This window comes from Aquarana catesbeiana, linkage group LG08, assembly GCF_042186555.1.
Source record: "Aquarana catesbeiana isolate 2022-GZ linkage group LG08, ASM4218655v1, whole genome shotgun sequence".
In the NCBI taxonomy this organism is placed as follows: domain Eukaryota; kingdom Metazoa; phylum Chordata; class Amphibia; order Anura; family Ranidae; genus Aquarana; species Aquarana catesbeiana.
Window position 1 is genome coordinate 90,326,456 of NC_133331.1, and position 26,360 is coordinate 90,352,815.

Below are 26,360 nucleotides of genomic sequence, written 5' to 3' on the forward strand. Positions count from 1 at the left end.
CTCCCCCATCCTCTGTGGCTAGCTCCCTGCTGTGACTGGCTAGCTCCCTGCTGTGGGTGGCTGGGTGGCTAGCTCTCTGCTCTGGGTGGGTGGGTGGCTCCCGCATCCTCTGTGACTGGCTCCATCTTTCTATGATGAGGCTATAGTGTGCGCTGAAGCCCGGGTTCGAAAAAGATGGTTGCTGTGGTCACAAGGGTTTTTTTTATTATTTTTTTTCAGCAGTTTCAGCTGAGTTCCAGCAGGCAGCGGGGCCACCTTTCTCAGTCCACCTCTGAGGCTAGTCATAGGTCAATGTATTGGAAGCTGCTGTAGTAATAAGATAAAATAGGCTGACAAACTGCATAGAGAGAGATTAGGGTCAGTCAGGAAACAGTTAAAGCAGAACTTCACTCTCTCAATCAACATTGACTATTTTTAATTATTATGCTGTTAGCATTCCCAAATAGATTGGAAGGTATATTATATTCACTTGTTTTAAACTTTGTTTTACATTTCTTCATACTTCCTGGTTTCCAGGCTTAGGTAAATGATGTCAAACATACCAGCAGTCTTCAGAAGGCGAGGATGGAAGAAGGGGTTTTCTCCCCTAAGAATACCCTCCTGCCTATATGCCCGAGCTAAGGGCAGATGGATTACAGAAAGTAAATGCTACATAAATCATCTGCCCTTACTCAAGATGGCCATGGCCAGAAATGCTAGGGGGTGTTTTTCAAAGTTATTATTTATTACCCAAAAAAAAAAAAAGCATGGGTGGATTGGTGAGCTTGTTTTTAATTTTAAAAATGAATTAAACAGTGTTTTTTGAGCTCAGATTCAGCGTGGTTCCGCTTTAATACTGATTGCTATCTCTTTGGGAAATCATGACATATGAGCCCCTTTCACATGGGCAGACCGATCGGGTCTGCCTGTCAGTTTTTTAAAACAGTGGGGTTTAATTACTAAAACTGGAAAGTGCAAAATCTGGTGTAGTTGTGCATAGTGACCAATCAGCATCTAACTTCAGCTTGTTCAATTAAGTGTTGACAAAAAAAAAACTGGAAGCTGATTGGTTTCTATGCAGAGCTGCACTAGTTTTTGCACTCTCTAGTTTTAGTAAATGAACCCCTCTGCTTTGGGTAAGTTCACCTCTTGTGATCCCTGCACGCCTCCTCCAGTCAGGTGCCAGCCCAGCTTGTAAGGGAACAATGTGAAGCAAGAAAAGTCTGGATGGCTGCACACCACACCAACAATCCCAGTTATTAAATGTGAAGCATTAAGACCAAAATACAGGTGGTACAGGTACAGTGAGGGACTAGCAGGTAGACACGTTTCGCTCTAAAGATAGCGCCATTAAGCGTCTTCTTTTTTTTTTTTAATCCAAGCTCTTTTATTGATATCAAAGATTACACAAATAAAGCATTTTAGGTAATTTCAGACATCTTGGCATTCACAAAGATCGGATAGTAAAGGAAACAATCATTTCAAAACAAAACAAAAGGAGCATTTAAATTAAATGGATATTGGCTGTTTTCTGCAAGTGACAAAGAATTGTTTTTCTTTTCTTTTCCATGTCAAATCTTAGGACATAATCAGGTACAGAGCAGAAAAAAACAACTGGTACAGATACCTAAACCCTGTTGATAGGGAAACCATCTGTACTCATAACTGTCCATTACCAACTGTGGAGGGGCTAGGCCAGGGGTGTCTAATCAGCTCTGCCATATGAAATCAAATATAAGCAGCGCATTGCAATGGCGGTAGGTAAGCTGCTCCCTCAGTAGGAGGGAGTTAACATAATCTACCCACTGCTTTCCAGTAGGTGTAGTAGAGCAGTGGCTCTCAACCCTGTGCTCAAGTACCCCCAACAGGCCATGTTTTGGGAATTTCTCTTAGATAAAATAGCTATCCAAAATACCAAGCCATTGACTCTGATTTAAAGCAGCTGTGCAAGATAAAGGAAAACCTGCAAACATGGCCTGTTGGAGGTACTTGAGAACAAGGTTGAGAACAACTGTAGTAGAGAACATCCAATACCTAGCAACTCATTTTCTGGCTAGATAAAAGAGACGAGTAATCATAATATAAGTACCCAGTTGATCTAGTTCAGTATCTAGCACCCCTAGTAGACACAATAACGAGTTGTTATGCCGCGTACACACGGTCGGACTTTTCGTCTACAAAAGTCCGACAGCCTGTCCGACAGACTTCCGACGTACCTTCGGCGGACTTGCGGCAGACTTTCTTACGAACGGACTTGCCTACACACGACCACACAAAAGTCCGACGGATTCGTACGTGATGACGTACACCGGACTAAAATAAGGAAGTTCATAGCCAGTAGCCAATAGCTGCCCTAGCATGGGTTTTTGTCCGTCGGACTAGCACACAGACGAGCGGATTTCGGGGTCCGTCGTACTTACGACGTAAAGATTTGAAGCATGTTTCAAATCTAAAGTCCGTCGGATTTGAGGCTAAAAAAGTCAGTTGAAAGTCCGGAGAAGCCCACACACGATCGGATTACCAGCCAGCTTTAGTCCGTCAGCGTCCGTTGGACTTTTGTAGACGAAAAGTCCGACCGTGTGTACGCGGCATTAGAAACAGGAACTTGGGCAAAAGTAGAAATGGTGTGCAGGACCTCAGTCAAGTACAGTGTGAGCTTTGGGTAACACCAGATCATGTGTATAAAATTGCCTCTGTGTACATTATATTTAGGAGAAATGGGTGTATTTCTTCTACCCCAATCAAATAGTCTAGCAGGTGTTCGATAAGCTTGGTGGAGAATAAAAAGTTGTGAGTTCATGCGAGGCTGATATGAGATGGGGACTGAATCTAAAGCCATATCCCACTGATCTCCATCTATTTCCCCTACATCTGCAGCCCATTGTGCTCTGCACTTCAGCAATGCGTGGCAATGAATAGAGGAGAGCAATATACGAGGGATATCAAACTTTTGCTGAAAGTAGCATGGATTATTTCAGCCACCAATGGGGAGCTAAACACAATGAGAGTGAGTGTCTGTTTTTGAGTCTGAATCACATGTATGAGCTGCAGATATTTATAACATTGTTTAGGAGTCAGTGAGAACTCGGAGCATTGCTGATTATATGCCTTGAGAGTAGCACCAGAGAACAGCCGAGGAATGTACCAAATGCCCTTCCATCTATATTCGGAGAATCCCTGCAATTTATTGAGCTCTGGGTATCTGGGGTTGTGCCATAAAGAAGTAAATTTGAATAAACCAGGAATAGACAGTGCATCCTTTAAAGCACTCCATATCCATTGCAAGAGGTCAACAGTAGGGTAGGTGGAGGTAAGGCCCGGTAAATCCAATTGAGAAATAGCCAGCAAGTCCTGATTAGAAATAGTAATCAGTTGAACAATAGGATTCATATTGTTCTTATGGCCCCAGCCAGCAAGATGCTGGAGCTGGGCAGACAGAATATATATATATATATATATATATATATATATATATATATATATATATATATATATATATATATATATATATTTTTTTTTTTTTTTTTTTTTTTCTTTCTTTATTTATAGAGACTTTTATACAGAGCAATAATGTAAAACAAAAAATGTACAGGTGTCAATATTGGTGACTGAAGAAACAAACAAGAGGCAATAGTCCAAATACTATCCATCAAAGTAGATCTACAGGATGGAATGCGCAACACCAGATTTTGCCCCTGGGCCAAACAAAGTACATCAATAGACATACACATTGAGATCCAACCTGTGCGTTGGGTGAGCATACCCAAAGGAAGGAAACATCAAGCTCATCCAGAGAGTTGTCAGCTCATAATAAATGTACCTAGTACCTCTCTCTAACAAAACAATAAAGCAATGAAGGGGGGGGGAGGGAAAGTCAGGGGGTAAGTACATTGAGATGTAAGACCTAAGAACTGAATCAGGCGTGATCTGGTGTTGTCAAAGAAGCATCTGCTGCACCTAAAACTACACAAGACATCTGAATCCGAAAAAGGGGAAGTGAGTTACTAGTGAGTTAGGTGCTCAGTCTGGGAGGGGCATTACTACCCATCAGGGATCTCTTCAGAATAATACATCCATCCTGACCAGGAATCGCGGAAGCGATCCAACTGGCCTTAGTAGGTAGCACCCAGCGTTCAGCTTCCATGATGCAGTTTACTTCCTTCTTCCAATCAGCTAATGTTGGGCATGCTACCTTTTCCCAATATCTTGGGATCAAGCATTTACAGTATCTCACAAAAGTGAATATACCCCTCACACTTTTGTAAATATTTTATTATATCTTTTCATGTGACAACACTGAAGAAATTACACTTTGCTACAATGTAAAGTAGTGAGTGTACAGCTTGTATAACAGTGTAAATTTGCTGTCCCCTCAAAATAACTCAACACACAGTCAATAATGTCTAAACCACTGGCAACAAAAGTGAGTACACCCCTAAGTGAAAATGTCCAAATTGAGCCCAAAGTGTCAATATTTTGTGTGGCCACCATTATTTTCCAGCACTGCCTTAACCCTCTTGGGCATGGAGTTCACCAGAGTTTCACAGGTTGCCACTGGAGTCCTCTTCCACTCCTCCATGACAATATCACGGAGCTGGTGGATGTCAGAGACCTTGCACTCCTCCACCTTCCGTTTGAGGATGCCCAACAGGTGCTCAATAGGGTTTAGGTCTGCAGACATGCTTGGCCAGTCCATCACCTTTACCTTCAGCTTCTTTAACAAGGCAGTGGTCATCTTGGAGGTGTGTTTGGGATCATTATCATGTTGGAATACTGCTCTGTGGCCCAGTCTCCGAAGGGAGGGGATAATGTTCTGCTTCAGTGTGTCACAGTACTTATTTGTATTCATGGTTCCCTCAATGTACTGTAGCTCCCCAGTGCCGGTAGCACTTATGCAGCCCCAGACCATGACACTCCCACCACCATGCTTGATCGTAGGCAAGACACACTTGTCTTTGTACTCCTCACCTGGTTGCCACCACACACTTGACACCATCTGAACCAAATAAGTTTGTCTTGGTCTCATCAGACCACAGGACATGGTTCCAGTGATCTATGTCCTTAGTCTGCTTGTCTTCAGCAAAATGTTTGCGAGCTTTCTTGTGCATCATCTTTAGAAGAGGCTTCCTTCTGGGACGACAGCAATGCAGACCAATTTGATGCAGTGTGCGGCGTATGGTCTGAGCACTGACAGGCTGACCCCCCACCCCTTCAACCTCTGCAGCAATGTTGGCAGACAACCTCTGGATATGATGCTGAGCACGTGCACTCAATTTCTTTGGTCGACCATGGCGAGGCCTGTTCTGAGTGGAACCTGCACTGTTAAACCATTGTATGGTCTTTGCCACCGTGCTGCAGCTCAGTTTTAGGGTCTTGGCAATCTTCTTATAGCCTAGGCCATCTTTATGTAGAGCAACAATTCTTTTTTTTTTTTTTTTAGATCCTCAGAGTTCTTTGCCATGAGGTGCCATGTTGAACTTCCAGTGACCAGTATGAGAGAGTGAGAGCGATAACACCAAATTTAACACACCTGCTCCCCATTCACACCTGAGACCTTGTAACACTAATTAGTCACATGACACCGGGAGGGAAAATGGCTAATTGGGCCCAATTTGGACATTTTCACTTAGAGGTGTACTCACTTTTGTTGCCAGCGGTTTAGACATTAACAGCTGTGTGTTGAGTAATTTTGAGGGGACAGCAGATTTACACTGTTATACAAGCTGTACACTTACTACTTTACCTTGTAGCAAAGTGTCATTTCTTCGGTGTTGTCACATGAAAAGATAGAATAAGATATTTAAAAAATTTGAGGGGTGTACTCACTTTTGTGAGATACTGTAGCAGTGTTCAGCAATTGAGGGGTTCAGAAAATACATTTTAGCTTGTGGGACCGCCAGTCCTCCCCTATCTTTACCATACTGCATAGCGGTCAAACTTATGCAAGCTTTTTGTCTCTTCCAGATAAGATCCCTGAACTGGGAAATCAATACAGGAGAGTTATGGAAATGATATAGGAGCTTTTGGGCCCAAACCATTTTTTTATTAGATTAATTCTCCACACTACGGAGAGAGGAACTTTACACCAGCTATGACTTTTTAGTTTTTGTCTCTTTAACAGGGGGTTTAAATTCAGCTGGAGATATCTGGAGGATTCTGGACACACCACCACTCCAAGGTATTTAAAGGAGGTAGCTATAGGGATCTGCCTTGCACACGTACAGAGAGGTGTGTCTAATGGATCAAGGAGCATAAAAATAGATTTAATCCAATTTATGGTGAAACCTGAGAAGTCACCAAACCTATTAATAGTCTCCATCAAAGTCTGCAGGGAGCCAGTATCACTCAAGTATAATAGTGCGTAATTCGCATATAGGGATATTTTCTCCTCCAGTGAACCTCTGCGAAAACCTATAATAGCGACCAGGACCGTCAGAGCAAATAGTAAGGGGGATAAGGGGCACAAACAGTGTGCACCGAAAACCAACACAAATTATATCACTAACATTCACTGCACCCTGAGGCACTGCTCCTCAAAGGATTATCCTCTGTGAGCAGGTCTAGGAACCCAGGGAGTTATGGAAAAAGAAGGTAAAGGGGCCTGTGCCTGCATCTGAGCATGATGAGTAAATATGTACTTCAATACAGCCACAACGTTCCATGTACTTCAGATAACATAAATTAGCTTATTGTGTATGAACTGCTGCAGGTTTTATCTTTGAATAATTACATATGTAAGTCTGACAATAAAAAAGAGAAATTAAGCAGTTGGGTGCCCAACCATTAGTGAGCAAAAGCTGCCTTCCACAAATCTCAAACATAATGTAGTTTACAATATTGGTTGTTTATTAGTCTTAAAGTGATACTAAACACACACTGTTTAATTTACATTATCCCTTCTATTTCTGTATGTGGATAATGGCTCTGTAATTACAGTGTATTGCAAAAGTATTCACCCCCTTGGCTTTTTACCTATTTTGTTACATTACAACCTTTGGTTCAATTTTTTTTTTATCTGAATTATATGTGATGGATCAGGACACAATAGTCTAAGTTGGTGAAGTAAAATTAGAAAAATATATACATAAAACTATTTTTCAGAAATAAAAAACTGATAATTTAGCATGTGCATATGTATTTACCCCCTTTGTTATGAAGCCCATAAAAAGCTCTGGTGCAACCAATTACCTTCAGAAGTCACATAATTAGTGAAATGATGTCCACCTGTGTGCAATCTAAGTGTTACATGATCTGTCATTACATATACACACCTTTTTGAAAGGCTCCAGAGGCTGCAACACCTAAGCAAGAGGTACCACTAACCAAACACTGCCATGAAGACCAAGGAACGCTCCAAACAAGTAAGGGACAATGTTGTTGAGAAGTACAAGTCAGGGTTAGGTTATAAAAAAAATATCCAAATCTTTGATGATCCCTAGGAGCACCATCAAATCTATTATAACCAAACGGAAAGAACATGGCACAACAGCAAACCTGCCAAGAGACGGCCGCACGCCAAAACTCACAGACCGGGCAAGGTTAATTAATCAGAGAGGCAGCACAGAGACCTAAGGTAACCCTGGAGGAGCTGCAGAGTTCCACAGCAGAGACTGGAGTATCTGTACATAGGACAACAATAAGCAGTACGCTCCATAGAGTTGGGCTTTATGGCAGAGTGGCTAGAAGAAAGCCATTACTTTCAGCAAAAAACAAAATGGCACGTTTTGAGTTTGCAAAAAGGCATGTGGAGGACTCCCAAAATGTATGAAGGAAGGTGCTCTGGTCTGATGAGACTAAATTTGAACTTTTTGGCCATCAAAGAAAATGCTATGTCTGGAGCAAACCCAACACATCACATCACCCAAGAAACACCATCCCCACCGTGAAACATGGAGTGGCAGCTTCTTGCTGTGCGGATGTTTTTCAGCAGTCGGGGCTGGGAAACTGGTCAGGGTTGAGGGAAAGATGGATGGTGCTAAATACAGGGATATTCTTGAGCAAAACCTGTATCACTCTGTGTGTGATTTGGGGCTAGGACGGAGGTTCACCTTCCAGCAGGACAATGACTCCAAACACACTGCTAAAGCAACACTTGAGTGGTTTAGGGGAAACATGTAAATGTGTTTGGAATGGCCTAGTCAAAGCCCAGACCTCAATCCAATATAAAATCTGTGGTCAGTGTTAAATTTATAAATGTATATTTATGATTTATTAACCATACGATATGAGGTTGGTTAAATAAGAGTTCTTTTGACCAGAAGTGAAAGCTTTAATATAATAACATTTATTAGATTATCGTTTAAAGTCTACCTAATACACAGACAATATCTATAGTCATAAACAAGGGAGAAAATATTAGCTTAAAATACAAGAATGCAGAGTATATTCATCACAATACAAATAGTAAACAAACAAACATATGACAAGCAGGTATACCTTTAAGTGCTGGGAGATGCTCTGATAATTACCTATATTAATGGTCCTGGGCCCAGGTCAGTTTTCATCTCTCTAACCACTCTCTTTGGGACTACTCTTATAGGCCCATCTCTCATGGACTTTAATAGGGCCACTCTGATTGGGTACTCTGTTAGCCCTCTACACCCTATCTCCTAGTTTGGGCAACTTCCTCCTCTTGGGGTAACGAGTTAGTGATAATTTGTTTGAAGAGAAATTAAGGTAGAGGTCGTCACCTTCTCTTGAATGGGGCACTTAACTATGCATGGCATTAGCCAGGGCAAAACCTCCTTTCCTGAACAGATGAAAGAAATATTCTCATCCTATCAAACACCCCTTTGAAATGGATAAATGGTTGATTAGCACAGAGGAATACAAAGGCCTTTATTGAGCTAATGAATTCGGCCCTGTAACAAATACACGCTTCAGATGGTATCTCTTCCTGGCCCATTGAATATTAAGCTAGGTAAACAGCATAGCGTCTCCACAGCACATCCTTCTTGCATACTACACGGAACTGTTAAATGAATTAGCTTTTCCCAGGCAAAGCCTGTTATACATTTACATCTAGCTAAGTTAACCCTTTACTGAAACAATATCACATACACACTACTATTATTTCTTATTCAAAACTATATATATATATATATATATATATATATATATATATATATATATATATATATACAAATATTCTCAGTTGCTAATGGAGATTTCACATAAACTCATAAGGCAACATCAGACTTAAAGATTGTGGTTCACAAGCGCAAAGCATCCAACTTGAAGGAGCTGGAGCAATTTTGCAAGGAGGAATGGGCAAAAATCCCAGTGGTAAGATGTGGCAAGCTCATAGAGACTTATCCAAAGCAACTTGGAGCTGTGATAGCCGCAAAAGGTGGCTCTACAAAGTATTGACTTTAGGAGGGTGAATAGTTATGCACATTGACTTTTTCTGTTATTTTGTCCTATTTGTTGTTTGCGTCACAATAAAAAAAAAAAACATCTTCAAAGTTGTAGGGATGTTGTGTAAATTAAATGATGCAAATCCTCAAACAATCCATGTTAATTCCTTTTTGTGAGGCAACAAAACACGAAAAATGCCAAGGGGGGTGAATACTTTTGCAAGGCACTGTATGTTAACAAAACAAAAACATCTAATTGATATATAGCTGTCACGTGACCCAGATGTTTCCCAGCCTGCAGGGAAACATAAGCAGGAGGAGCTTCTAGTCCTCTGCTGCTGGTCACATGTTAAAAAACAAAAAACAAAAAAAACAACCTTTGGAATACAGAGGGGGTTATTTACGAAAGGCAAATCCACTTTGCACTATAAGTGCAAACTACAAGTGCAAAGTGCACTTGAAAGTGCACTGAAAGTGCACTTGGAAGTGCAGTCGCTGAAAATCTGAGGGGTAGATCTGAAATGAGGGGAAGCTCTGCTGATTTTATTATCCAATCACGTGCAATTTCCTTGCATGTCCCCCTCGGATCTACAGCGACTGCACTTTCAAGTGCAATTTCAAGTGCACTTTGCACTTATAGTTTAAACTTGTAGTGCAAAGTGGATTTGCCTTTAGTAAATAACCCCCAGAGTATAAATAAATAGTATCAAAAAACTGTTTTAAATTGGCATACAAATATATATTTGAAATGAAACCTTTATTTTGTGGAAATAACATGGTGTGGGTGGATTTCTACCAGTCACAGGCTCTATGATGCCACTCCAGCTTTTGTCTTAGAATAAGAGGGAGGGGAAGCCCCCATTAATCTACATGTAATATCCTGCCCCCTTTGTGTTTAGGTAACTAGGTAAACACTGGTTAGTGGGCATGGAGGAGGAGGGAGGGAGTGGGCTGTTATTTACCACTGTGTATAGGCCCACATGTGTGACTATAGTCACATGGTCTGCTCAGATGTGATAGGAAGGAAATGCTCAGCATAGAAACTCGCTGAAAACTGAGCATGTGCAGAGTTGCCACCACAGCTGCAAAATCCCCAGCTGAACTGGGGACATGAACAGAAGGGGGAGATAGAGAGCAGCAGGATCAACCAGGTTTTATACAGAAAAAGAATCTCATAGTGACTGAGTGAGTATGAACAGAATGTAATACAGCATTTATTGATAGTTTTGTATGATGTGGGTTTGGTGACACTTTAAAATAATCTTCATTCCTGGTTAACTTTTATTGATCACAGAATTTCTCTATAACAGGACTATTATGGGAAGCAACTGACTGACACAAAGGATCTTAAAACCTCAGCCTGCGACGCTTCTTCCAGGCCTTTACCAGAACATATAAAAAAGGCATTGATTGAGATTCATGCAGACATTTCTTCACGGTATGAAGTTCCGCAACTTATTCATAGTGAAAGGTGATGTCAGATTGTAAAAAGAGGTTGCTTAGAAGTCAGCAAGATCAGATAGTGGGGATAATGGGGCGGTGAGACCAGGTTCTAGGAAAGAGAGAGCAAAAGGAACAAGACTGGCATGTAGAGGATGAAGAGATTAGAGGTAGTTAGGCTGTATTATAGAAGAGGAGAGGAGGCAACAAGGCTGCATAATGGAGAAGAGAAGGTCAGAGAGAAAAAAATATATGTATGTAAAAAATGTAATAGTAGTACGAAGCAAAGATCAATGGTGAATTATATTAGTGGCAGTCTGTCACTAACCACATGGTGTTACTTGCAGCCCAAAAAGGGGACCTTTTTTTCACCTGATTGAACATAGATCCATGCAGTTATAGATATATTCAGGTGTATATTATATCATCTAGGCCCTGATGAAGGGGGAGCAGTATGGCTCCAAAATGCATCAGCTATTTTTTAATGGTTGAATTGGGAACTATTAAAGTTCTTCTTTATCTTCTTCACCTTATGGTCTGGAATCCATTTGTTTTGGTCTATTTTTGAGTCCATTATTTTTGAGGGAGATTTGTTTTGTTGGGAGCTGCCTCACCAAGCCAGTGAGCTTTTGTGAAGATGTTCTCCATTGGACTGTTTAAATAAGTCAAATAAGAAATACCAAACCGAACCTTTTTCCAGATGGTAGCTTGGGGCTAATGGCTCTGGGGGAGAGCGCTGACTTTAAAACTTAAAATCAGTAGTTTTATTATAGCATTCACAAGAGGGAACATACAATTGAAATGATAAGCTTGGAGTATGATGAAATAAAATGAGGAAGATGCCCTATTGTTGGTATTACTGTGAGAACACTTTATGGTAAAGCGTCAAATGCCCTTTGCTGAACTTTCCTGCGGGTGGGGGAAATGTATATTTAGCTTAAAAGGTTTGTACCTGTATTTGGAAAATGTTTTTGTTTTTCATTGCACAGGTATTATGGATGTGGCCTCACAGTTCCAGAGTGTCTGGAGAACTGCAGGATCCTGGATCTGGGCAGTGGGAGCGGGAGAGACTGTTTTATGCTGAGTAAGCTAGTTGGACAGCAGGGTTATGTCACTGGATTGGACATGACCGACGAGCAGGTACCTTTTGCAGGCAGCAGAAAATAAACATTAAAGGCATTATAAATCTTCCTACCTGCACCTTTTGTTTTTCACCTCTATAACATGTGCATTGATCGTGTAGTTTGATGTAATATTTTTGCCTGTAGTAGAGTAAATTTTCACATTCTGGTGTCAGAAGTTTCTGTTTTTGTTCAAACATGAGGCATGCGGCATGACACTGCATAAGTTAAAGCATGACCTCTATCTATAATCTGAGAATTTTTTTTTTCCTGTGAAGAAGTTACATATCCCACAATTCCTGGGTCTCTCATCTAAGTGCTGGTGCAGGTGAAAGCTACACAATAATTAGATCTGACACAGACACAAGCAGGCAGAGCATGCAGACACAGGGAACTCACCATGCAGTCAAGAGATGTTTTTATTAGATTAGCACTCCCACATTCATGATGTGACACAGAGTAGATGGCAACACATATACTGGATGCTATGTGACCTGGAGTTGGAACTTGTCTTGCCCCTTTGGCGAATAGAGACAGGCTAGCTGTGGTAATATATGGACATAGAGGAATCAATCAGCCATGATACTACAAACTGCAGCCACAACATATGACCCCATCATTAAAGGTAAGGCAAATAAACAGCACAGAGAATATAACTGCAATAATATTTATTTAAAACAATGAAAACATTTGAAAGTGCCCAATACCTTTTTAAAGAAACCTTTGACATTGTTTGACCTTTGAGATTGTTTGACCTTTGACATTGTTAGGAGGTCAATTGATTTCGCCCTAGTTCTGGAATTGCTACACTTCTCTCTTCTGTCGCTAGGTGGCTGGGTATCTGGTGACATTAGACAAGACAAGGGCATTGCAAGGGCAGATTGGGAATGAATGGGGTGTCTCAGCCAATGGGCAGGGATTTTTTGGGTCCCTTGGCCTGCTGGGAGAACCTATTTATTTGGGCGGAGTCAGGTGATTGGGGTTCTGTGCCACCTGGATGGCTGTCTGGGTGGACGTGTGTTGTATTGCCCTGGGCTGCTAGGCCAGAAACCTAGGCTTATCCCGGGGACATCTGGCTGAGGGCCTATCCAGAACCTGGGCTGCTAGGCCGGAAACCTAAGGCTCATCCCGGGGACATCTGGCTGAGGGCCTATCCAGAAGCAGGAGGGCAGCATAGGGTTGGGACTGTGGGCTTGTAGTCCAACCAGAAGTAACCATTCCTCCGGCCGGGGAACCAGTTGTGGTCGAAGGTAGAGGGGAAGCTGTCGCCACTGAGGGACCATCCACTATCAGAGTGAGTGAGGTGAGGCCAGTACCAGAGCAGACTTCTTGCCAGCCGGGGACAGTGAAGACGTGGGAAAACTTCAGCAAGTGGCAAGTCAGGGACCCAGCGGGACAGCAGAGGTGACGCTTGTCGAGTGCCAAGTCAGGGACCTAACGTATCAGCAGGGGTGAAGCTTGAAGAGTATCTGTAAGTACCAAGCCAGGGTCCCAGCATCGAAGCAGGGGTGACGTTTGAGGAAGATACTGAGTGCTAAAGTGAAAGAGCTCAAGGGATCCAGTGGCTAGTGGATCTGAAGTCTAGTCAGAGAGACTGGGAGCTTGTTGTGCGAAGACCCACAGTGAGTGAGTGTGGGGTAAAGAGAACTGTTTGTGTTGCAGATAATTGCATATCATTACCATTAGTAACAGCTACAAGATCGTTGCCATAGGAAACAGTGTCCTACCTATACAGAAGTGGTGTCCGGCTGGAGGCCTTCACCTGTATAGCTGTCCACCTATAGAAGTCTTGGAGTCTGCTAATTATCTTTTATCTACTTAAAGTTGTCCTGGCCCTAACCCTCTCTCCCACAGTTCTGTTTAAGAGACAATAAATCTCTTTGCATTCAAAAAGTGTCTGGTGCCCACCTGTTCATCTTGCATTACACCCACCATGCCTTGTAACCCACTCTACATTGAAGGATGTCAGCTCACACAACTCTGGAAGTAACTATTAGGCCTAAAGAGGCCCAGGACCATGCTACAGTTATGTACATTGGAACATAAAGTGTATTTTAACTTTTGTACACATCTAGGTGTTAACAGAGTCAATGTGTTTTATGCGCTACACCTGTTTGAAGATTAATGATTGGTTCTAGTTTCCATGGGGCAGTGGTGTTGTGTGTATTAAATATTTTTTCTTGGTCTACAGTTAGAGCTATCAAGGAAGTACATTAATTATCAAATGCAGAAGTTTGGATATGAACAGCCTAATGTGGAATTTGTCAAAGGTCACATTGAAAACCTGAAAGCTGCAAATTTGGAAGATGAGACCTTTGATATTGTAATGTAAGTAAAGCCTCGTTCACACGATCGGATTGTTGGCCAACAAAACCGTGGACTTTTGTCCGAAGGGCGTTGGCCAACAATTACGAATGTATTGATGTACTACCTTGTTTTTCAGCTCTTTAGCGCCACCCTTTGGGCTCCTTCTGCTAATTTTGTATTAGTAGAAGTTTGGTGAGTTTTGATTAGCACTTTTCATTTTGCGCTTTTCATTTTGCACTTTTCAGTTCGCACTTTTCAGTTCGCACTTTTCAGTTCGTTTCATCAACCAGACATGTTGCGGAATTGGAGGAAATGCTTTGACATTATTTTTTTGGTTGAATAATGATTTGATTTGGTATATTTTCTATATTTTTGGATGCATAGAATGCACTTTTTGGTTAAGTTCTATTGGCAGATAGCATGTCTAATTTTATTTGTTTTCTTTTTTTAATGCACAATAAAAATAGTGTATAATAATACTTGGCTATGTGTTTTACTTCAAATGACAGTTTGGGAGTAGGCGGTTACATTAAAAAAAATACAATGTAAAATTGACAAGGGACACCAACATAGTTGTATCTTTAATCTTAAAAACTATGGGATAATGGCGTTGTGGTAGCTTGCCCCAAGAAAAAAAAAAAAGAAAGCATAATAATATTATTCCTGATATCACTAGAAAAAAAAATGCCTTTAAAAATTAGTTTGCAATAACGCCATCAGTATCACCTGATTTGATATTATCATCAGTTACATCATTTACCAGCTCAAAGCCCCCCCCCCCCCCCCCCATACTGAGGGCTATAAACATGACTGGTTTATAGGACAGGTAGCAAAGAATATGGGAAAGAAATAAATGACCACTCCTACCCTCCTACTGGTTGTTGGATAGAAGGTCTCCATAGGGAGTTGTTGCATTATCTTTCTAAAAAGCAAAAAATCACTACTTCAGATTGGTGTGTGGGAAATAAAGAGTTTTGTCTCAGACAATATTACATAAGCCAGGTTGTAAATGTAGTGAATAGTATAACATAGTACAAGTAACTTCTTCCTCCTGTTTCCTGCAGATCTAACTGTGTGATAAACCTTTCTCCTGATAAGAAGGCTGTGCTAAAGGAAGCTTACCGTGTTCTAAAGGTAAAATAATAATGTTAGATTTAATCATTCCCCCTGATCCAACCTATTTGATGATTCCTTCAGAAAACAGTTAGTCAGCAGAATCCTTATTGCCTTGTGTCAGCGTAGAGTCCTTGTACTTATTTCTGCCATGTGTGTGTGTATATATATATATATATATATATATATATATATATATTAGTTCCAGTGAAGGGAACTCTTAAGGGGTCAGCATACCAAGACATTTTGGACAATTTCATGCTCCCAACTCTGTCGGAACAGTTTGGGGATGGCCCCTTCCTGTTCTAACATGACTGCGTACCAGTGCACAAAGCAAGGTCTATAAAGACATGGAGGAGTGAGTTTGGGGTGGAGGAACTTGACTGGCCTGCACAGAGTCCTGATCTCAACCCGATAGAACACCTTTGGGATGAATTACACCGGAGACTGCGAGACAGGCCTTCTTGCCCACATCAGTGCCTGATCTCACAAACACGCTTCTGGAAGAATGGTCAAACATTCCCATAGACACACTCGAAAACCTTGTGGACAGCCTTCCCAGAAGAGTTGAAGCTGTTATAGCTGCAAAGGGTGGGCCAACTCAATATTGAACCCCACGGACAAAGACTGAATGCCGTTAACATGTGCGTGTAAAGGCCCAATGCTTTTGACATTATAGTGTGTATATATATGTAGATATAAATATAACACAAAAATTTCAGCGCACACATACAAAAATGACATTTAATTATTGCAAGGCTATTTAAAACACCTGAACATATTCAGCAAAAAATATGGGGATTTGATCACACCGTTTGGCCATATAGTGCTTAAGCCCACTACTACATCAAAGTACCCCATTATCAATGGGTCCTACACTATTCATAGAATAGGATTTACATGTAATTTCTGTGTGTGTGCACTGTAATATTTTGTTCTGTTTGCATGGTCTTATACCAGCACCATCTTTGTTGCAATTTTAGGGTGTGCCCCCCAAGTCTTTGTTTGTTATATATATATATACACACACACACACAAATTCCCTATATTTCTGTAGCACTTTTCTCCCTGGAGATTAAACTCACTTTATCTGTAGGAGGTGAGGGATTAATTTTGGGTGCATTCGGTACATTACCATATCTACCAGCATGTTTTTGGCATGTGGAGGGGGGCAGTACCCAAAGGAAACCCATACAAGCTCAGACAGGGCATGCAATCGCCATGTAGATAGTGACCTGACTGACACTCCAGACAAAGACCCCTCTAACCACTAAGCAACTGTTCTGCATGTATATGAAAGATATCCTTATTTTAAAATTGGGAACTTGGGAGATTTTTTTTTTTATAGTACTGACTAAGGCTCCATTCACACTTGTGCTACTTGTCATGCGACTGTGGACACAGTCGCATGACAAGTTACAGCCAATTATTTTCAATGGTACCCGTTCAGATCGGTGCGACTTAAAGCCACAACGAAGGTGCTTGCACTACTTTGATGCGACTTAGTGCCAGAGAGTGGAAATTCGAATCAAAGCTTCACTGAAAGCCGCATGAAAGTCACGCACCAAAGTTGCACTGGAAATCGTATGACTCTGGAGTCACGTAAGTGTGAATGGGGCCTAAAATGTAGAATTTGTTATGGATATTTGCCTTGGATAGTTTCCTCCATTGCCTTTGATTTTTTTTCTTGGAGAGTAGTTTTGTGAAATGAATTGTGTAGCAGTTCTGGCTATACAAACACCTGAAATCATGTGCTCGGCATTTACTAAACCTCTAGAAAAATAAATCTATGCGCTTTGCTATTGTTATATAAGGCTTGAATAGCATACTGGGGTTGCTTTACTATAGGCAAATAGACTGTGCCCTTTATAAGTGCTGTTGCACTCTGCAAGTGCAGTTGTACTCATTTTCCTACATAAATGCAAGGTGGTAAACTTCACTTTGTAAAGAATACCCAATCAGGTGCAGGGGAAAAAATGCATTTTGCACATGTTTGGATGATGAAAATCAGCAGAGCTTTACCACATTTACTAAGCTCTGGGGAAAATTAGAGCATTCGCATTTGCAAAGTGTACAGTCTATTTTCCTTTAGTAAATCCACCCAACTGCATGCTTCATAGCAATTTAATAGTAGCATATTTCTATATGGCCACTAGGTGGTAGAATATTCCTGATCTGAACTAGTACTGTACTTTGTAGGTGAAATCTATGAAACGTGTACTGAGCAGCAATGTTCACTCCTTTGGAAAACATACTAGTTACCTGGAGATCATGCGGATCCACTGACTTCAGCACTTTCTGACTCACTGACCAGTAGCATTTATAAAGGTCAGGAGATCTGATTTCACCCCTACTTTGGCTGCTGCATTCTTGTTGTGTCACAGTGACCAAAATTATTGAAGACAGAAACAGGCAGGCAACTAATATTTCTTATGAAAAGGATCAGCAGTGGCAGCCGATATTTCTCTAAGTACATGTCTACTATTAACAGTCCTTTAACTATTATGGATGTATGTAACAGAGGTCTATCAAGCTCCTGTGACTTCAGTCCTACATTCCTCTGGGCATTTCTTAGATGCCAAGTGCTTGTGTGTGTTGAATCACATCCCAGCCTTAGGGCATGCGTATTGGGCATCAGGAATGCCAGTGCCATACTTTATGGATAATTAGGGGCTGTTTGCCTAATTAAACTAGCCCAACAGTTGGGTGTCGTAGGGTTTATATTCATAGTTCTCTATTCATTTGCAGTTTTCATTCACAAAACCATTAGAATAATGGAAATTATGGAAAATTATGTAGTATGTTTCTCATTCAGAGGGTGACATTGCTTATTTCTTTTAAATGCCTTCATATTCTGTTTTTCAGTATGGGGGAGAAATTTACTTTAGTGACATGTATATTGACAAAAAGCTTTCAGAGGAACTTACAAGAAACACAATGTTGTGGGGTAAGTACAGTAGGATAAGTGCTCATTATAGGTCTGATGTATTAAAACTGTTACTCATAGCAATAGCTGTTTCCAGTTCCAATTTGGATATTAAAGCAGAACTTTACCCATAACAACTTCATAAAAAAATATGCTCTTTAGCAAGTAACATATATTCCACATTAACAATTGTGCTACCAAAATTAGTGTGTGCTGTAAATTACCTCCAGCATTGCTCCTGTTTCTTCTTGTTGGAGGCTGCCATTTTGCTGAAGCCCAGAGCCCCAGCAGTAAATAATAAAACAAAACTAAACCCATCGATTTAACCACTTGCCGACCGCCTCGCGACGATATACGTCGGCAGAATGGCAAGGGCAGGCAGAATCACGTACTTGTATGTGATCTGCCTCCTGCGGGCGGGGGGTCCGATTGGACACCCCCCCCGGTGCCCGAGGTGGTCAGCATTTCTCCCCCGGTGATCGGAGGTGAGGGGGAGGCCATCCATTCACGGCCACCCCCTCCCGATCGCTCCCGGCCAATGGAATCATTCCTCTGCTGCTGTATAGTAAACAGCAGCAGAGGAAGTGATGTCATCGCTCCTCGGCTCAGTATTTTCCGTTCCGGCGCCGAGGAGAGAAGACATCCGAGTGAGTGCACAACACACACACAGTAGAACATGCCAGGCACACATTACACCCCCGATCACCCCCTAATCACCCCTCCCACCCCCCCCCCCCCGTCACACTGACACCAAGCAGTTTTTTTTTTCTGATTACTGCATTGGTGTCAGTTTGTGACAGTTATGCCCCGTACACACGGTCGGATTTTCCGACAGAAAATGTGTGATAGGACCTTGTTGTCGGAAATTCCGACCGTGTGTAGGCTCCATCACACATTTTCCATCGGATTTTCTGACACACAAAGTTTGAGAGCAGGCTATAAAATTTTCCGACAACAAAATCCGTTGTGGGAATTTCCAATCGTGTGTACACAAATCCGAAGCACAAAGTGCCACGCATGCTCAGAATAAATAAAGAGATGAAAGCTATTGGCTACTTCCCCGTTTAGAGTCCCGACATACGTGTTTTACGTCACTGCGTTCAGAACGATTGGATTTTCCGACAACTTTGCGTGACCGTGTGTATGCAAGACAAGTTTGAGCCAACATCTGTCATAAAAAATCCTAGGATTTTGTTGTCGGAATGTCCAATCAATGTCCGACCATGTGTACGGGGCATTAGTGTGGTAGGGCAGTTAGTGGTAGCCCCCTTTAGATCTAGGGTACCCCCCTAATCCCCCCTAATAAAGTTTTAACCCCTTGATCACCCCCCGTCGCCAGTGTCACTAAGCGATCATTTTTCTGATCGCTGTATTAGTGTCACTGGTGACACTAGTTAGGGAGATAAATATATAGGTTCGCCGTCAGCGTTTTATAGCGACAGGGACCCCCATATACTACCTAATAAATAATAATAAACCCTTTCACCAGTGATCACTGTATAAGTGTTACGGGTGACGCTGGTTAGTTAGTTTATTTTTTATAGTGTTAGGGCACCCGCCGTTTATTACAGAAATAAAGGTTTAGCCCCCTGATCGCCCGGCGGTGATATGCATCACCCCAGGCAGCGTCAGGTTAGTGCCAGTACTGCTAACACCCACGCACGCAGCATACGCCTCCCTTAGTGGTATAGTATCTGAATGGATCAATATCTGATCCAATCAAATCTATACTAGCGTCCCCAGCAGTTTAGGGTTGCCAAAAACACAGTGTTAGCGGGATCAGCCCAGATACCTGCTAGCACCTGCGTTTTGCCCCTCCGCCCAGCCCGGCCCAGCCCACCCAAGTGCAGTATCGATCGATCACTGTCACTTACAAAACACTAAACACATAACTGCAGCGTTCGCAGAGTCAGGCCTGATCCCTGCTATTGCTAACTGTTTTTTTTTTTGTAGCCTTTTGGTGAATTGGCAAGCACCAGCCCCAGGCAGCGTCAGGTTAGCTCCAGTACCACTAACACCCACGCACGCACCGTACACCTCCCTTAGTGGTATAGTATCTGAACGGATCAATATCTGATCTGATCAGATCTATACTAGTGTCCCCAGCAGTTTAGGGTTCCCAAAAACGCAGTGTTAGTGGGATCAGCCCAGATACCTGCTAGCACCTGCGTTTTGCCCCTCCGTCCGGCCCGGCCCAGCCCACCCAAGTGCAGTATCGATCGATCACTGTCACTTACAAAACACTAAACACATAACTGCAGCATTCGCAGAGTCAGGCCTGATCCCTGCGATCGCTAACAGTTTTTTTGGTAGCGTTTTGGGGAACTGGCAAGCACCAGCGGCCTAGTACACCCCGGTCGTAGTCAAACCAGCACTGCAGTAACACTTGGTGATGTGGCGAGTCCCATAAGTGCAGTTCAAGCTGGTGAGGTGGCAAGCACAAGTAGTGTCCCGCTGCCACCAAGAAGAAGACAAACACAGGCCCGTCGTGCCCATAATGCCCTTCCTGCTGCATTCGCCAATCCTAATAATTGGGAACCCACCACTTCCGCAGCGCCCGTACTTCCCCCATTCACATCCCCAACCAAATGCAGTCGGCTGCATGAGAGGCATTTTCTTTATGTCCTCCCGAGTACTCCTACCCAGCGAACCCCCCAAAAAAGATGTTGTGTCTGCAGCAAGCACGGATATAGGCGTGACGCCCGCTATTATTGTCCCTCCTGTCCTGACAATCCTGGTCTTTGCATTGGTGAATGTTTTGAACGCTACCATTCACTAGTTGAGTATTAGCGTAGCGTACAGCATTGCACAGACTAGGCACACTTTCACAGGGTCTTCCAAGATGTCATCGCATTTTGAGAGACCCGAACCTGGAACCGGTTACAGTTATAAAAGTTACAGTTACAAAAAAAAGTGTAAAAAAAACCACAAAAAAATATATAAAAAAAAAAAAATAGTTGTCGTTTTATTGTTTTCTCTCTCTCTCTATTCTCTCTCTATTGTTCTGCTCTTTTTTACTGTATTCTATTCTGCAATGTTTTATTGTTATTATGTTTTATCATGTTTGCTTTCCAGGTATGCAATTTTTTATACTTTACCGTTTACTGTGTTTTATTGTTAACCATTTTTTTGTCTTCAGGTACGCCATTCACGACTTTGAGTGGTTATACCAGAATGATGCCTGCAGGTTTAGGTATCATCTTGGTATCATTCTTTTCAGCCAGCGGTCGGCTTTCATGTAAAAGCAATCCTAGCGGCTAATTAGCCTCTAGACTGCTTTTACAAGCAGTGGGAGGGAATTCCCCCCCTCACCACCTTCTTCCGTGTTTTTCTCTGGCTCTCCTGTCTCAACAGGGAACCTGAGAATGCAGCTGGTGATTCAGCCAGCCGACCATAGAGCTGATCAGAGACCAGAGTGGCTCCAAACATCTCTATGGCCTAAGAAACCGGAAGCTACGAGCATTTCATGACTTAGATTTCGCCGGATGTAAACAGCGCCATTGGGAAATTGGGAAAGCATTTTATCACACCGATCTTGGTGTGGTCAGATGCTTTGAGGGCAGAGGAGAGATCTAGAGTCTAATAGACCCCAATTATTTAAAAAAAGAGTACCTGTCACTACCTATTGCTATCATAGGGGATATTTACATTCCCTGAGATAACAATAAAAATGATTTTTAAAAAAATGAAAGGAACAGTTTAAAAATAAGATAAAAAAGCAAACAAATAATAAAGAAAAAAAAAAAAAAGCACCCCTGTCCCCCCCTGCTCTCGCGCTAAGGCGAACACAAGCATCGGTCTGGCGTCAAATGTAAACAGCAATTGCACCATGCATGTGAAGTATCACCGCAAAGGTCAGATGGAGGGCAGTAATTTTAGCAGTAGACCTCCTCTGTAAATCTAAAGTGGTAACCTGTAAAGGCTTTTAAAGGCTTTTAAAAATGTATTTAGTTTGTTGCCACTGCACGTTTGTGCGCAATTTTAAAGCATGTAATGTTTGGTATCCATGTACTTGGCCTAAGATCATCTTTTTTATTTCATCAAACATTTGGGCAATATAGTGTGTTTTTTCCAAATAGCGTTTTTATTTTCAAACACAGGTGCATTACATTGCAGTGAGAACATTCTGAGCAATGGTGGTATCTAAACTTAAGTTAACATATAGTTTGCTGGTGCTAAATTTCTTTACTCATAGATAGAAGTATTACTAAGTGCCTTCGGTAGTCCAATGCTTGTCGTCTAGTGATTCATTTGTTTTACATGTTATTGGGATACCTGCTTCACCACTGCATAACTGTGATTATATGTTTCAAAACTGTAGAAGTCATAAGTCTATACATTTAAAAGAAATTAGAGGTAGATAGTAGGAGGTAGAGAAGAAGGTGGGGGAGAGGAGGAGGAGAAAAGAAATGAGATTTAGAAAAAAAAGGGGGGGTGATATAGAAGTCGTTGAGATAGCGGTGTTACCTGGTCAAGGTGGGTCCTCCCGGAGGTGCCATGGCTCCCAGACCCTGTTATGTGCCTCCAGTCTGTCTTGTATTCTGGCTGTCATATTTTCCATCACTTCTATGTCCTTAATTCTGGCATAAAGATCCTCAGCAGTTGGTGGGTCGGAGCGTTTCCAGTGTAAAGCTATGAGGCATCTTGCTGCCGTTAGGACATGACGCACTAATTTCTTATATGGGGTGGAGAGTTTGAGTGGTGATAGACCCAATAAAAAGAACTTTGGGGACGCCTGGACCTGTGTGTCCAATAGGCGGTCTAGTAGTCTCTGGACTGTGTACCAGTATGGGGCCAGAAGTGGGCAGCTCCAGTATATATGTAGGAAGGTGCCTTTTGCTCCTTGGCAACGCCAGCACCTATCGGAGGTATTAGGGAAGATCTTATGGAGCACCTCTGGGGTCATATACCACTGTAGGAGAATTTTATAGGAGTTTTCCTTATACAATGTGCATATTGAGCTCCTTGCTGCTTGGGACCAGATGATCTGCCACTGTGTCATAGGAATGTCCTCACCAAGAGTCCTTTCCCATTTGGTCATATAAGAATGTTTGCCCTGCCCATCTTGGGAGAATGTGTTTAGGATCTTGTATATGCCCGATATGAGCCCTCTCTGGGCATTGCCTGCCAGAATCATAGTTTCGAATGGGGAAGGAGGTGAAAATTGTAGGTTGGGTGTTATAGTAAGAGCATAATGTCTGATTTGTAAGTACCCATAGAACGCCTGTCTAGGAAGTTCATATTTATTTTGTAGATCGGTAAATGGCAAGAGTTTCCGTGTCCTAGGATCCACCAGGCTTCCAAAGTGGAATAAATTCCGGGAGGTCCAGGGGTGTGACATTTGATAGGTGAGGCTGTCCGGCACTTTGGGGTTACAGACAAAAGAGGTCAGGAGCGATTTTTCCGATGACAGTCCATGAGAAGGATCCAGTTTGCGCCATACCCTCCGCAAGAGGGACATGGGACCTAGCATACGCTTAGGGGCCACGTCCGCGTTCGCACTCCATAATAGATTATTTAGGTGTGTGGGAGCTAGCCATAGCTTCTCAATTTCCGTCCATTTATTGTAGGACTTGTGGGTGTACCACGATGCTATTGCACGTAGTTGAGCTGCGTAATAGTATTTAACAATATTAGGGAAGGCTAGTCCCCCTTCATTGCGGGACGCCATCAACACTGATCCTGGTGCCCTGTGTCTTTTATAATTCCAAACAAATTGTAGGAGATCAGACTGAAGTTTTTTCAATTGGTGGAGCGGAATTGGTGTGGGTAGTGTTTGAAAAAGATAAAGGAGGAAGGATAGTCATTTTAAGCGAGGCTATTCTGCCTATCAGGGAGATATGGTGCTTTTTCCATTGGAGCATGGAGGATCTAATTGAACGGAATAATGGGGGAAAGTTCTCCTGGTACAGGGTGTTAAATTTGGAGGTGATGTACGTCCCCAGATATTTCAGGGATGTTGTTTTCCATGTAAATGGGAAGTTGGACTTTAAGAGTGTAACCTCGGTGGCCGGGATATTAATTGGAAGTGCTTCTGATTTTGATTCGTTTATTTTATATCCTGAAAGGGCTCTAAAGCGGCTTAGTTCTGTATGTAGGATCGGAAGGGTAGTATGGGGTTGAGTCAGTGTGAGTATGATATCGTCGGCGAAGAGGGAGATCTTAAATTCTCTACCTCTGACCGAAATTCCCTTAATATCTGGGTTGCTTCTGATGGATGCTGCTAGGGGTTCTACACAGAGTGCGAATAGGAGAGGGGAGAGTGGGCACCCCTGTCTAGTCCCGTTCGCCACAGAAAATGTCGGAGAGAGTGCAAAGGGGGTTCTAACTTGGGATGAGGGGTTAGTGTATAAGTGTTTGACTGCTTGTAGGAAAGGTCCCTGAAATCCCATAAATTGCAAGGTGGCGAACAGAAAAGGCCACCCCAGCCGATCAAATGCTTTTTCCGCGTCCAGGCTTAACAGCAAGGACGCCTGGCCTTCCCTGTTCGCCACCTCCACCAAATCTATTACCTTTCTAGTATTATCGCCTGCTTGTCTGAGCGGGACAAATCCCACCTGGTCTTTGTGGACCAGGGAGGGGAGGATCTGATTGAGGCGGTTGGAAAGGAGTTTGGTAAAGATTTTTAGGTCGGAGTTCAGTAACGCAATGGGTCTGTAACTAGCGCATATGGAGGGGTCTTTATCCGGTTTGGGTATAAGCGTAATAAAGGAACGTTGCATGTCTGGAGGTATGGGGGTGTCTTGTAGGAAGGCTTGAAATATCCTGCGCATATGTGGAAGTAAGGTGGGGAGGAACGTTTTGTAGTATTCGTATGGGAATCCGTCTGGTCCCGGGGCTTTATGTGAAGGCAAACTTTTAACAGTCAGTTCTATTTCCTCGTCTGTGATCTGTGCATTTAGTGATAGCAAGTCAGTTGGCGTCAAGTGGGGGATTCCACTGGATTCTAGATACTGTCGTAGTTTGTGGGATAGGTCCTGTGAGGGGGGGTTACTGGGTATGTCTGGGTTATTGTATAGGTTTTTGTAAAAGTCTGCAAAAGTATGGGCAATCTCTGTGGGGTGGGATACCATTTGTCCTAATTTATTTTTAATTTGGTGTGGTGTTTGCATGTGGGACTTGTCTCGTAATTTGTTGGCTAAAAGGGAATGCGCCTTGTTTCCCTTGTCATAAAACATTTGTTTCAGTCTAGTCAGTGCTTTTTCTACTTGGCCTAATGCGAGTTCTTTAAGGGTGGAGCGGAGACTAATTATTTTCCGAAGAAGGGGTATTGTGGGGGTATTTTGGAGCTTACCCTCCAATACTTTGAGGTCCCTCTCCGCGTTTAATTTCGCTGCTAGTTTATCTTTCTTCATTGCGGAGGACAGTGCCATACACTTACCGCGTAGGACCGCCTTGTGGGCCTCCCATAGTGTAGATAGTGAAGTTTCTGAGGAGGCATTTTCTGTAAAGTAATATTTAAGGGTGGAATGTAATTCCAATTGAGAGGGCAGGTGTTGGAGGAGGAATGTGTTAAGTCTCCAGTTATAGGATTTGCGGTTGGGGGTGTCTAAGTTCAGCCTGAGTAGGATGGGGGCATGATCTGACCATGAGATGGGGAGTATTTGAGCTGCTTGTGTTAATTTGAGCGTGAGATTGTTGACGAAGAAGTAATCTATTCTAGAGTGGGTGCGGTGGGGGGCGGAGTAAAATGTATACTGCCGATCGCCTGGGTGAAGGGCCCTCCACGCGTCAAAGAGCGCATATCGTCTAGAGATTTGTCGGAAGAGTCTAGAGTCCCTAAGGACTCCTGTTGGTGACGTCCGGGTGCCCACCACCTGACGATCCGCAGTTGCTGATTGGACAAGGTTGAAATTCCCCCCCCACCACCAAAACCCCTGGGTTTGATTTAAAGATGCGGGAGTATACTTTGGAGAGAAAGTTATATTGTTTGGTGTTCGGTGTGTATAGGGCGCATAACGTGATTGGTTGTGCGTGCCATGTACCTTGTAGGATAATGAAGTGACCTTTAGGATCAGCATAGTGGTTTGCACAAGTGAAGGGGGCTCCCTTTTTAATAAGTATAGCCACACCCGCTTTTTTTTGAGTGCTAGAAGATAAATATATTTGAGGAAAATA

General features: G+C 42.5%; 1 protein-coding gene across 1 annotated transcript in view; it reads left to right on the forward strand.

The window, feature by feature from the left end:
• The window catches only part of LOC141105917 (arsenite methyltransferase-like), a 106,459-nt gene that overhangs the window by 47,002 nt on the left and 33,097 nt on the right, over window positions 1–26,360 (forward strand). The window contains exons 3-7 of the mRNA XM_073596125.1: window positions 10,646–10,773; window positions 11,765–11,915; window positions 14,088–14,224; window positions 15,268–15,337; window positions 18,182–18,263. Coding sequence (XP_073452226.1) covers window positions 10,646–10,773; window positions 11,765–11,915; window positions 14,088–14,224; window positions 15,268–15,337; window positions 18,182–18,263 — 568 coding nt within the window. The remainder of the gene's footprint in view (window positions 1–10,645; window positions 10,774–11,764; window positions 11,916–14,087; window positions 14,225–15,267; window positions 15,338–18,181; window positions 18,264–26,360) is intronic.